Genomic DNA, 14,255 nt, shown 5'->3' on the forward strand with positions numbered 1-14,255 from the left:
GAGGCGGAGGAATTGGGAATATGGGATGGCATTTTTGCAAGAGGTAGGGTGGGAAGAGGTGTAATCCAGGTAGCTGTGGGAGTCGGTGGTTTGAAAAAAAATGTCAGTGTCAAGTCGGTCGTCATTAATGGAGATGGAGAGGTCCAGGAAGGGGAGGGAGGTGTCGGAGATGGTCCAGGTAAATTTAAGGTCAGGGTGGAATGTGTTGGCGAAAGGACTGCAGATGTTGGAGATCAGAGCTGAAAAATGTGTTGCTGGAAAAGGAATGAGGAGAAAGGCTTATGCCCAAAACGTCGATTCTCCTGCTCCTTGGATGCTGCCTGACCTGCTGCACTTTTCCAGCAACACATTTTTCAGCATTGATGGATAGAGAGTCAGGCACAGTGAGAATAACTGCACTGTTCCTCAAAAGAGCTGGCTCAGATTCAACGGGCCAAATGGCCTCTGAGATGTCCTATTTTAGAGGAGGAAATTACTGCAGGATGCTGGAATCTGTACTGAAAACAAACAAAAACATTGGAAGTCACAGGGATCAGGCAGCTCTGATGAAAAGTCATCTAGATTAGAAACATTAACTTGCTCGCTCTCCCCACAGATGCTGCCTGATCTGCTGTGATTGCCAGCATCTTGTGTTTTCAGTCGTGTCTTATTTTATGTTCCTCCCATTCACTAGCCAAACCAGTGACACAAAACTAAGAATACATCATAACCCTTGCAACTTATTCACCTTGAAAGGACAAAGGATTCAAAACAGAACCTCTTGAAGTTGCAAATCTGAAACCAGTTCAGACTATAAACACTTAATTTTCTCTGCACTGCAGCCCAGAATCTACAGGAACTCTGAATGACTAGCAACAGACACAAAGACAGATCATTTCTACAGCCTGTTAACTGAATGATGCTGCACTGCCTAAAAGTGAATAGGCTGCAGGCAGGGCAGTGGTATGTGTGGGAGGCATTCTGTTTGAGCTGGAACTACTTTGTCATTAATCCACTTTACTTACCTCATGCTGTTATATTCTCCTTACTGAAAAAAATTATTCAAAACACCATTTCAAAACTTTCTGGGGACAAGAAATCCTCATTCCAAAATAATTACTTTTCTCCACACACAATACTTCAAGAATAAAGTACATGGGAGTGAACTGGTTCTTGGGACAAGACGTCAAACAGCCACTTTGGATAGTCAAAGGGGATAATTACAAACTGGCCACTACGGAGTTAAGGAATAATTAGAAACTTCAACCAGATGTGCGCTGGTGTGTGCATAACAGACTAACTACACAGTTGACATGTTCATCCAAACTGATCCTGTGACTGTTGGCACTAAACAATTTTCCCCCAAAGTCATTCACTCGTACTGCGACTATCTAACAGAGGCTCCGCCACTTACTCTAGTCCTAATTGCAAGGCAGACAGAAACAGGAGGCGCAGTGAAAGGGGAGAGAGAAAAGTCACCAGGCAGTAAGCCAACTATTGGCATGAGTTGACACCAAAGGTTATGAGCAAAACTTGAGCTGTTTGTCAAGTTATCAGCAACAGCACTGATTAAACTGCTGTTTGGAATTCTGTCCAATGTTCTGCCAAACATTCCAAAGAGTGGGGCACACACACACACCTGAACGTAAGGATAAAACAAGTACAGGCAAAGGAGATCACAACATTTCGTACCACTCAGACCAAAATTCAAAAGAACATTTCCCAAAAACAGAATGACATCAGAAGCTTAGATATCGGTCACCAACATGACATTTGACAAAAATAAAGTAGTAAATTATTGGAAATATAGGGTCTGGCAACATCCATGGAGAGAGGAACAGAGTTAATGTTTCAGGTTGATGATCTTTTAATCATAACTTGGTCAGAATCAGTTTCTCAAATCAAAACTTCTAATGCTGTCCCTCTCTCCACAGATGCTGTCTGGCCTGCTGACCCTTGGCAGAATTTTGCTTCCCTGTCGATCTCCAGCATTCCAATATTTTGTTTCTGTCCTGTGCTCCATGAGACAGTTATCAACAGTGGTGCGACGATGCAAAAACTCACCTCGGCACAATAGGCTTAGTTAAGAGAAAAATCAGGCTTTTGTCACGTGACCCCTACCAACAGCAGACAGAGCTGCATGGAGGTACAGCAAGCAATTAGGAAGGCAAATACCATTTTGGCTTTTAATCGCAAGGGAAATAAATTAAGGAAATGAAGAAGTCTTGCTACAATTGCACAGGGTGGATTCTCGTTATATCATTTCTGAAGGCTTCCCATTTTCCAGCCATCCCTTCACCAGCAAACATCTGCTCCCAATCAGCTTTTGAAAGCAATTGTGCTTGCCTTACCTGCAACATTGATAATATCATATCTGGCAAACTGTACTGCCTTGGTCTCCAATTTTAAAGAATATACTGACACTGGAGGCAGTACAGTGAAGGTTCAATAGATTGCTCCCTAGGACGAGAGAATCTGCAATGCTGACCGACTGAGTAAAATGGGGTCTATATTCCTGGAGTTAAGAATGAAATTGGCTTGATAAGGTAGACGCTGAGATTGGTTCCATTACTCAGGGAATCTCAAATCTAGGGGCAGTTTCAGGATGGGAGGGACAATCAAGACTGAGAGGAGGAGAAATTACTCCACTCAAAAGGGTTGTGCATCATTGGAACTCCCTACTAATAGCATTGTGAATGCTTCCTCATTGAATATATTGATAGAAAGGGAGAGAGCAGGCGAAAGGAAGGAAGGAGAGAGAGCGTGAAAACAGGCAACAGAGAAATGGTGTGTCTGGGTCTGTGATGAAGCACACAATTTGTCATAAATACAGCAGCATGACAGACAGGCTAAATGGTCTAATCGGGTTTCTATTTCTTATGCAGCTCCTCCACGTTCATCAGCAACGTTATTTTTACGTTCATTACGGGATATGGGCGTCACTGGCTGGGCTGAAATTTATTGCTCTTGAGCTGAGTGACTTTCAGCACTGTTGGGAGTCTAGAGTTACATGTAGACTAGACCAGGGAAGACAGGCAGATATCCTTCCCTAAAGTAATTCAGTGCTCCTTAAAAAGGTATGAAACTTTTTCAAGACCCTTTCAAAGCATCAGACAAAATGTGACACTAAGCCACAAAAGGAGACATCCGGATTGACATTTGTAGGTTTTAAAAAGGAACATCTTACATAATGAGGGGATGTAGAGATTTAGGGAGAAAATTCCAGAGTTTAACCAATAGGACAGCCATCAATGGTGGATCAATTAAAACTGATTATGATCAACAGGCCGGAGAAGGATGAGCAAGTGGTTATCTAAATATGAAAAGGCAATGTTCTAGGCTAGGGAAATGAAGGCTTGATAAAAGGATAAAATTTTTCTTTTATCAAATAAAAAAGGTATTGCATCAGCAGGAGTCAATATACATCAGCAAGCACAGGGGCAGAATACAAAGAGCAATATTTTGGAACAGTACAAGTTTACAGGAAGTTGCATATTCAATGTGCTCATTTTTTGAGGAAGGAAATAAGGCAATATCATGCTAAGCATTAGGCAAGGGTCACCCAACAGTAACTAGGAGTGGGAACTCCAATCTTTTTGCCCCTGCTTCCTTCGAGTGGCTATGCATAGATCAATTATTGAATTTTGACCCCATCCTGGTTGATTTATTTGGAAAGTAAATAACAGATCTGACTGTCTCAGGATGGGCACTAACCATTTCAGATTTGGATATGAAAATAATTTCTTAACTCAAGAGTTGCGGAACTTAGGATTTCAGAGTATATTTAAGACTCAACAATAAGATTGTTGAGCATTATCAGAATCAATGGATGTGAGAATAGGGCATGAAAGTGGAGGTAAAAAGATCAGCAATTAACTTACAAAATGGTATAGCAGGTTAATAGTGAGTATATGACTATTCCCATCTATTACAATACCAAAGGTTTTTCCTTCACGAGAACATAGAAAGGTACAGAATAGAACAGGCCCTTTGGCCCAGTGTTGTGCCGAGATTTAATCCTAATGTAAAATATAGTAACTTAACCTACGCACCCCTCAACTCACAGCTATCCATGTGCTCGACTTGCAGGTACATTTTTTCAAGACCATTGTCAGAAAGAAATCACTGAAATCAGAGCACCTTCACACATAAATTTCTCAGTACAAGTAATCTTTCAGCGAGGTTTCACTATGCTATCTTAGCCATAGGAGAAGCACTCATTACCGACTATTAATCAGCACATCGTACTGTTCTCCATATGAAGCATTTGAAGATATCAAATAATTACCGTAACACAGTAAGTCGGCTCCACTTACCTGGCTCAGGCTCTGCACTCAGACTGGTTGATACAAAATTCGATGGAAAAAGTCCAACTCCTCTTTTCGTCTCGCCTCTCCACCAGTTGGGGTCACTAAACAAGACAGCAAACCATGTACTATAATCTCTTAAATTTGAATATCAGGATACTTTTGTTACAATGGCTATATGTGTGTTATATTTTGTTGAAACCTTAATTCAGCTTCTACATTTATAATGCAACGTGTAAGACTTAAATACATATCATATTAATATACACATCTCTTTTCGAATTTGAACCAGTGGCATATGGGTTTGCGTGTCTAAGGGAGTTTAATGATTAATTTGTAACTATTTCTCTGAAAACACTGCAAAAGAAAGACTTCTTGAATTGTGTTTTTGTTTACGCTCAGAATTTTATGAGAAGACAAGGTAAATAGCTTTTAGCCAGAAGGGTCTGTGTTTTTTTTAGGGCTGAGGGAAACACCTACAGCCTGGAAGACAGCTTTTTCATTTCAGTTTGGGGCAGTTCTGCACGGTTCTTAGCTGAAACTGGATGTGTAAAGCCAATGATTCTCCGAAATAGAGGTAGTTTTAGATTGTCTATTCTGAAAACACTCCCTTTCACTAATGCCTTTCCTTGCTGCTTTCTTAGACACTCAGATCACAGGAGTGCATTTTTCCTCCTTCTGAAAAATCACAGACTATTAAAGTGTATTGCTTCTGGGACCTAGACTCATATACTCCCTTATACTATAAACTCTGCCACTGGCTCATGTTTAAGGGATGTTTCGACTCTGGAAGTAAGCATCTGTGATTAGTTGCTAGGATATCTTAGCCGATATGAGTTTGTGAACAATCATTTGTGATATCATCCCTCCTCCTCTGCTGCTTGAGTGCATGGCCACAGTTAAGCAAGCTCAATTGGACAGCTCTTTCAGAGGCCAACATGTGAGCAGGTAAACAACTTCCTTCTGTTCTTTACAATTCTGCAGAATAGCTAACGTGCTGTGAAAGTTAGTTGCTGGGAAGGATCCACACCAGTGCAATTTGATACTGGGAATTTGACTCCAACTTCAAGAGAGGAAAGAATCAACAAGCTTGACCAATTGATTCATGTCCAACCTACCTGTCATCTAAAATGGTGATAATTTCTCCAGCTTTAAAAGTAAGCTCATTGTCTTCCACAGCCTCAAAGTCATACAGGGCACGAACCATGCGTACTTCACTTCTGTGGCTATTTGCAGCACTTTCTGTTGATGGGTACAGGGACTTAGTTTCCGTCTGTTGCTGTTTCTGCTCCTGCAAAGAAAGCTCAATAGCTGGAAAGCCAACAGGAAAATGATTATTTTGTGACACATGACCTGCTACTCCACAGCACTTTTTCTTTAAAAAACTCATCCTCCAAAACAAACCCATTATTAATTAGACTTGTTTTGTTCAAGCAATTTTCTGAAATAGCATCTCATACTATATTAAAATTTTGCATCGTACACACAAAGTTCATAATAAAAAGGGTAATACCACATTCACCTTTCCTATCATAAATTCCTTCTGTTATCCATATTTTTGGATAGGGAATTGTCCATCTAAATATGTCACAGTACAACTGCATTCTTATCAAGCAGCGTGTAGGCAAGGGTTCTTTAAAGTAAAGACTGGGATCCCGAGTGGGGTCACAAATAAAGTGTTGAGATCCAAGCTTCAAGGCAGCAACATGCTTAAAAGTATACAAAATAAGGTAGGTGAACTTGCAGCGTGGGTTGGTACCTGGGACTTCGATGTTGTGGCTATTACGGAGACATGGGTAGAACAGGGACAGGATTGGCTGTTGCAGGTCCCAGGGTTTAAATGTTTTAGTAGGGTCGGAGGTGGGGGTAAAAGAGGGGGAGGTGTGCATTAACATATCTGCATCCAATATCAACCTCATTTTCTATTTCCCAACAAAAAATCAATTCTTCTATTTTATAAATGTCTCCAAGATAATATCTCAATGAGAAATTAATAATCTAGGCTTTACTAAATCATCCATGGCACCAGAATGTGACAACCCATATTCATTTGTATAAGTGAGTGACAGAAATGACGTTAACATAAAACAAAGATTTCTGGATTCTGCAGATCTGAAACAAACAAAAGCACAAATAGTTGGAGAAACTCAACAGATCTGGCAGCACCTGTGGAGAAACAATAGAACTAATATTTTGAATCTGGTGACTCTTCAGGAATTATTTTGTTGGAGAGAGTAAACCTGAATTCAACTAATTTCTCACAAGATGCCTTAACATAGTCCCAGGTGGAAAGTACATGTGTTTTTGCATTTTTGTGCTAGGTGGATGCAACTGGTGCTTTGTAGATATAAAAATAAGTTTGAAATATCAGTTTGTGGGATGGATAAATGACAGATGCAGCACCTATTCCCCACACTATCATGATTTTATGGTGGGGGTTGGGAAGCTGAGGAACATGAAGAAAGTCCTTCAAGTGTCAAGAGCTACCCAAGAGGAAACCTTGATACAGATCCATACCCACATCACTTGTTGCCACCAGCATAATCTCATTTTAACTTTACATTCATTCAAACTAAACTGGAATAAATGGCTCTGAATTGTATCTTAAAGTAGCACCTGCTGCCCCTGAAATGACCAGGTCAAACAAGCAAGTTCACACCAAAATGCCAGGGATGCTTGAGCCAATCCTTTAGATCTTCAGAACGGGATATCTCAGTCTGCAACTCAAATTGTGAATGTAAACCTACCCATTCAGGTGGATCATGAAATCATACAACACAGAAAGAGACCTTTTGGTCCAACTCATCCATGTAGACCAGACGTTCAAATCTGACCTAGTCCCATTTGCCACCATTTGGCTGGTATCCCTCTAGATCCTTCCTATTCATGTACATGTCCAGATGCCTTTTAAATGTGGTAATTGTACCAGCCTTCACTAATTCCTCTGGCAGTTCCTTCCATACAGGCACTGTCCTCTGGATGAAAAAGTTACACCTCAGGTCCTTTTAAAATCTTTCCACTCTCACCTTAGACCTATGCCTTCTAATTTTGGACTCTCCTACCCGAGGAAAAAGATCTTTGCTATTCATCAAATGCATGCCCCTCATGATTTTATAAACTTTGATAAGGTCACTCCTCAGTCTTTAATGTTCCAGCGGAAAAAAGCCCCAGCCTATTCAACCTCTCCCTATAGCTCAAACCCTCCAGTACTAGCAACATCCTTGTAAACCTTTTCTGCACCCTCTCAAGTTTGATAACATCCTTCCTATAGAAGGTATGTTAATTAATTCAAGTATTCACAAATTTTAAAAGTTTGAATCCTGTTTTAAGTATCCTGACTTGAACTAAATGTTCTCTGCAGGCTGTGTAAATGTAAATTGGCATATGCTTCTTCACAGTAAAAACCAAAGATGCTTACAGCTAAGTACTTAAAAGGAGTAGTTTCTTTACGCATGAGGCTTGTTAACATACGGAACAGGCTACCAGCTCAAGCAATGTGTGCCAACTCACTTAAAATGATCTTATTGCAAATAGCTGCATGCCTGAGGTGTGAGGGAAGTGAACACAGTCTGTGCAAGAAAAAAAAAGTAAATGATTGAAGAGCAACATTGTTAGCCATATGGTTATAAGTTCCTAAACCTATCTCTGCACTTATTATTAGGCAAGTACAAGGTTACAGAGTCATTACATTTGAAAATAGCACAAACATGTTGGATTTTGTGCCACTTTGTTTTCTTCATTGTCTGCAACAGCGTTTATTGCCTATTCAAAGTTGTCCTGGAGAAGATGGTGGTGAGCTTCCTTGAACCATTGTGATTCATTAGGGAAAGTAGACCCACAATATGATGTGGAGGGAGCTCCAGGATTTTTAACCAGTGACACTAAAGGAACAACATTATATTTCCAAGCCAGGATGGTGAATGTCTTGAAGGGAAACTTGCAGATGATGGTACTCGCATGCACTGGTCCTTCTAGACAGGAACGGCTGCGGATTTAGAAGATGGCGACTAAGGAGTCTTGGTGAATTTTTGCAATGTATTTATAGATGGTACACACTGCTGCTACTTAGCTTTTGTAGTGGAGGGGGTGAATGCTGGTGGATGTGGTGCCAATCAACCAGCCTGTTTTATCCTGGAAAGGAGGGTTCTTGTGACATAGTGATCAGAAACATAGAAATATCAAATTTTACAGTACAGAAAGAAGCTATTTGACCCATTATGACTCTACTGGCTCCCAAAAGAACTGCGAATGGCTGTGAATGAATTTGTTCGGCTTCAATGGGAAATTATGCTTGATTAGCATTGATTACTTTTCTGGACAGCTTTAATTTAAATAATTGTGTATTATATTATTAAAAATGTCAGTAAATATCAAGAGTTTCTTTTTCAGCTCATAGAATTTCATTTTATTGGCTTTTATTGGTAGAGGAATTGAGTTCTGGAGTACTGAGGTCATGTTGCAGTTTTATAAGACTCTGGTGCAGCCTCATCTGGAGTATTGTGTGCAGTTTTGGTTGCCATACTATAGGAAGGATGTGGAGGCACTGGAACGGGTGCAGAGGAGGTTTACCAGGATGTTGCCTGGTATGGTAGGAAGATCGTATGAGGAAAGATTGAGACACTTGGGGCTGTTTTCATTATAGAAAAGAAGGTTTAGGGGTGACTTGGTTGAGGTGTACAAGATGATTAGGGGGTTAGATAGGGTTGACAGTGTGAACCTTTTCCCGCGTATGGAGTCGGGTATTACAAGGGGGCATAGCTTTAAATTAAGGGGTGGTAGGTATAGGACAGATGTTAGGGGTAGGTTCTTTACTCAGCGATTCGTGAGTTCATGGAATGCCCTGTCAGTAGCAGTGGTGGACTCTCCCTCATTATGGGCATTTAAGCGGGCATTGGATAGGTATATGGAGGATAGTGGGCTAGTGTAGGTTAGGTGGGCTTGGATCGGCGCAACATCGAGGGCCGAAGGGCCTGTACTGCGCTGTATTCTTCTATGTTCTCTCCTCCAGTGTTCCCCATTCCCTCACCAAAAGATCACAATAACAACCAAACCTCAAAATGGACTCACAGTGGGATCAAGTTTAGGAAGCACTGAGATTGATAAACATAGCATACAAAGTTTGCACAGTTTGCATTATAAATGGGATCAGAGATGTTTTACAGCAATATATGTTAAATCAAGGACAGAGTGCATAATTTTAAAGTTTTAATTGAATTACATTTGTGAGTTTTGATCTGATCAGTCTTAGAAACTTAGTTCCTCAACAGCAACTGGATAACTACTTTGTTCAATCTGGATGCACAGCTTGTTGACTGTAGAGGGTTACACTGCTGTGGGCCATGCTAGCTTTTGAAGGATACAGCATTATTGTTAGTTGGAGTGCAACAGAATAACAACAACATCTCAAGACCGTAATGCTGGTCCCTGTTGGAAAGCACTTCCTTCAGATAGCTGACCACACTTGTGGAGCTTTTAAACAAGGCTCTTCATGCTTTTCCGCCTCAGTAATGATATACCCCTTTGTTTCAAAAGAGGTTAAGGGACTATGCACACATATCACTAAAATGAAGTGTTCAGGCATACAAAAAAAATTCAAAAGGCTATGGAATGCTATCTGTAGGGTTGGTATATGAAAGGGTAGTTTGAGTAAGTTTAAATAGAGATTGATAAGATTTCCGATAAGTAGTGGTGAAGAGGATTACGGGGTTGGGGCGAGTACAAAGCAATGAAGCATTTGATTGGCCATGCTTGTACTGAATGAGGAGGCAAGTCCTGTATCCATGTTCCTTTGTTTATTAAAGCTAAACAGAGCCCTAGTTAGACCAAACCTAGAGCCTAGCACAGACATGACAGGTCAACTAGAAAAACTCTCTCGTTTTCCTATGGCTCTATGAAATACAGTGTTCAATTCTGAGAACACAACTTCACAAATATATTGAGAAAAAGTGAGGGCTGCAGATGCTGGAGATCAGAGCTAAAAATGTGTTGCTGGAAAAGCGCAGCAGGTCAGGCAGCATCCAAGGAACAGGAGAAATCGACGTTTCGGGCATAAGCCCTTCTTCAGGAATCCTGAAGAAGGGCTCATGCCCAAAACATCAATTCTCCTGTTCCTTGGATGCTGCCTGACCTGCTGCGCTTTTCCAGCAACACATTTTTAGTTTACAAATATATTACATTGACTACAGAGTTATTATAATGTTGCCAGAGCTCAAAAGGGTTAAATTATGAGAGATGGGATGACAAACTGATTAGGTATTCCCTACAACTAAGATTTTTAGGATTCTGAATGGAGGTAATGAGAGAGAAATATTTTTCCACTAGTGGAGGAACTGAAGACAAATAGACTCTGGAAATTAGAGCCTGGTCATTCAATGAAGAAATTAGGAAATACAACTCAATGCAACGAGTGGTAAAAGTGTATAGAATCACAGGACCATTCCAACAAAAAGCAGTAGGAACAAGTAGTATTAACAATGTTCACTCTTCGATCAATAGATTTTAGCAAGCCAAGGTATGAAGATGCATGGAGCCAAGGCGTGCTTCCTGATAATTGAACCCATGTGTAATTCTGTGTTGGACCATTCTGTCATGAAGTGGGTTTGAATCAGAGTCAGATTTGAACAATTCCCAGAGCAGAATGGCTCTGTGCATAGCAGCTCAAGGTAAAAATCAAAATTGCTGGAAATACTGAGCAAGTCAGTACAGAGAAAGAGTTAACATTTCAGTTCAAGGCGATGATTCATTGGAACTATTCTGTCCCAGGTGTGGTCCAACTCCAAAAGTGTGGCTAATGTTCATACATTAGCTGCAAAAGGAAATTTCAGCAGTTTATTCAAACTTGGAGCATCTAATGTGCATTTCTACATTTGGTCCCTAGGAATCAGCAACCCAACGATTTCTAACGCTTTTCACCACTCTTCCTCCAACCTCACCACCTTCTACATGTGATCCACTAACCAGACAGATAAAGACAAAACATGTCAATACTGGTTTAAAAAGGCACAGCTACTCGCTGGATAAACTCTCAAAGCCACAATAGACACAGAAGCACAGTAAATCTCTCAATAATCAGGTTTCTGTGTCTTCCCCATTTTGTATGCCAACATGATGTCATGTCCTGGCCTTTATTTTTTTAAAAGCAAATTTGGGTTCAAGTTCTGACTTGCTCGTGTAAAAATGCATAGCCCACAAATTATAAAAATGCAAAATATTCACATTATGATCTTATTCCTTACCTTTAGCTAGGTCAACATCTTCAGTACTTCTACTTACTCCTGTTACACTGTCTTTAGATGAATTTGAAGTGCTCTGGCTCTATTTAAAAAGAAATGGAACACTTACACTCACTAAAATACATTCTCATCAAGCCAGCTGTGGTCCCTCTGTTGGCCTTTATTTCAAAGGGAATGGAAATATAAAACAAAGTAGGTTTTACTACAGCTGTAATACTGTGAACAGTTTTGGGTCCCTTATGTAAAGGCATTGGAGGCAGCCCAGAGAAGGTTGACCAAGTTTATCCCAGGTATTTTCTTATGAGGACAGGTTGTGCAGATTGATTAGATTACCTAGTGTGTGGAAACAGACCCTTCGGCCCAACTGGTCCATACCGACTCTCCGAAGAATTACCCACCCAGACCCATTTCCCCCTGACTAATGCACCTAACACTATGGGCCGCTTACCATGGCCAATTCACCTGACCTGCACAGCTTTGGACAGTGGGAGGAAACCAGAGCACCCAGAGCAAACCACGCAGACACGAGGAGAATGTCTGTGTGGAGTTTGCACGGTCACCCTGGCGCTGTGAGTCAGCAGCGCTAACCATTGAGCTTGTACTAACTGGAGTTCAGAAGGTGAACTTGTTGAAATATACAAGACTCTAAGGAGACCTGACAGAGTGGCTGCGGAAAGGCAGCTTCCTTCTGTGGGAGAAACTAGAATCAGAGGACATAATCTCAGGATAAGGAATCTCACATTTAAGAAGGAGTGAGGAGGGATTCTTTTTCTCTCAGAGGGTAGTGAATCTGTGGAATTCTTTACTGCACAGGATTGAGGCCATGTTACTCAGTCTATTCAGATAACTAAGATAGACAGATTTTTATTCAGGAAGGGAATCAAGAGTTATGGAGAAAAGGTAGGAAAATGTGGAGGTGAGGATCCCACCCAGATCCATTCCCCTGGCTAATGCACCTAACCTACACATCCTTGAACATGACAGGTAATTTAGAATGGCCAATTCACCTGACCTGCGCATCTTTGGACTATGGGAGAAAACCAGAGCACCCGGAGGAAACTCCATACAGGCGGTTGCCAGAGGCTAGAATTGAACCCAGGTATCTGGTGCTGTGAGGCAGCAGTGTTAACTGCTGAGCCACTGTGCTGCCCATCTCATTAAATAGTGGAGCAGACTCAATGGGATGAATGGCCGACTTCTACTCCTACATCTATGATCTTTGGGTGCAGTTGGGGTCGATGCTCCTTTGTCAAGTATTCTTCCTTTCTTTACCGACAGTATTAAAATGCTCAGAGATGCTTTTAACTCTAACATGGACAGGAAGGGTTTTGTTCAATACTCAACAAAATTGTGGAAACTTCAGCAAAGGCAGAGCACAAATGATGCACTGTGCCTGTGGAAGCATGAATCCACACTGCAACATTTTATCCTCATATTCTTGTCCTTCACTGTACCTTTCCCCCTCACTATTCAACAAGTTGCATTTTATTCAGCCTCTCTCCCCACCTCCACCAAAATCATTAATTTCTACTGAATAACCACCGTTGAGTATTGTATTAGAATGTACAATACATGGTGTGTCTTTTTTAGAAACGTATTTGTTTAGAAGATATGGTACTGCTGCCTATTTCCCATTCCCAATGTCCCTTAAGATGTCACTAAGTTACCTTCTTGAATCACTGTGGTCCTTACAATGTAGGGACACCCACAGCACCCACAATGTAGGAGCTCCTGGATTTTAACCCAGGGACAGTCAGGGAACAGCAATATATTTCCAAGAAAGAATGGGTTGGAGGGGAATTTGCAAGTGGCAGTATTCCCATGCATCGACTGCCCTTGACTTTCTCATTGGGACAGGTCACAGGATTAGAAGACGCTATTAAAGCGGCCTTGGCGAGTTACTGCAGGGCATCTTGTCAATGGTACAATGCCAGTGTGTACTGGTGGTAAAAGAAATGAATCCTGATGGTGGTTGATGGGGTACCAATCAAGCAAGTAGATATATCCTGCATGCTTTCAAGTTTCTCAAGTACTGTTGGAGCTGCACCCATTAGGGCATGTTGGAAGTATTGTACCTTAAGCAGGCAATGAGGAGACAGGTGGTGTGTTACTTGCCACAGAATTTTGTCTTTCACGGTTTGTTTATTTTGCCCAGCTGCACTGATGTCCAGCGATACATGAATTCAAACAGCAAAGGTAGCAACTGTGCAGGTTCTCGCTTTCTCTCTCTCTCCTGCACTGTCCTCACCATGAAGGGAATCCTGAGGGACAGGGTGTACATGTATTTGGAAAGGCAAGGACTGATTCGGGATAGTCAACTTGGCTTTGTGCATGGGAAATCATGTCTCACAAACTTGATTGAGTTTTTTGAAGAAGTAACAAAGAAGATTGATGAGGGCAGAGCAGTAGATGTGATCTATATGGACTTCAGTAAGGCATTTAACAAGGTTCCTCATGGGAGACTGATTAGCAAGGTTAGATCTCGTGGAACACGGAGAACTAGCCATTTGCATACAGAACTGGCTCAAAGGTAGAAGACAGAGGGTGGTGATGGAGGGTTGTTTTTCAGACTGGAGGCCTGTGACCATTGGAGTGCCACAAGAATCGGTGCTGGGCCCTCTACATTTTGTCATTTACATAAATTATTTGGATGTGAGCATAAGAGGTATAGTAAGTAAGTTTGCAGATGACACCAAAATTGGAGGTGTAGTGGACAGCGAAGAGGGTTACCTCAGAT

General features: G+C 41.2%; 1 protein-coding gene across 3 annotated transcripts in view; it reads right to left on the reverse strand.

Annotated features, from left to right (window-relative positions):
* stam2 (signal transducing adaptor molecule (SH3 domain and ITAM motif) 2) overlaps positions 1–14,255 on the reverse strand; it is a 108,997-nt gene that overhangs the window by 47,345 nt on the left and 47,397 nt on the right. For 2 of the 3 annotated variants that reach the window (XR_006312201.1, XM_043694253.1), the window contains exons 6-8: positions 11,522–11,600; positions 5,405–5,597; positions 4,296–4,390 (exon numbers count right to left, since the gene is read on the reverse strand). Coding sequence is in view for 2 of the 3 variants with exons in the window: in XM_043694253.1 (XP_043550188.1) it covers positions 4,296–4,390; positions 5,405–5,597; positions 11,522–11,600 (367 nt within the window). In the remaining variant the exon portion in view is untranslated. The remainder of the gene's footprint in view (positions 1–4,295; positions 4,391–5,404; positions 5,598–11,521; positions 11,601–14,255) is intronic. The other variant, XM_043694254.1, reaches the window with a different exon arrangement.

Source organism: Chiloscyllium plagiosum, chromosome 7 (assembly GCF_004010195.1).
Source record: "Chiloscyllium plagiosum isolate BGI_BamShark_2017 chromosome 7, ASM401019v2, whole genome shotgun sequence".
Lineage (NCBI taxonomy): Eukaryota > Metazoa > Chordata > Chondrichthyes > Orectolobiformes > Hemiscylliidae > Chiloscyllium > Chiloscyllium plagiosum.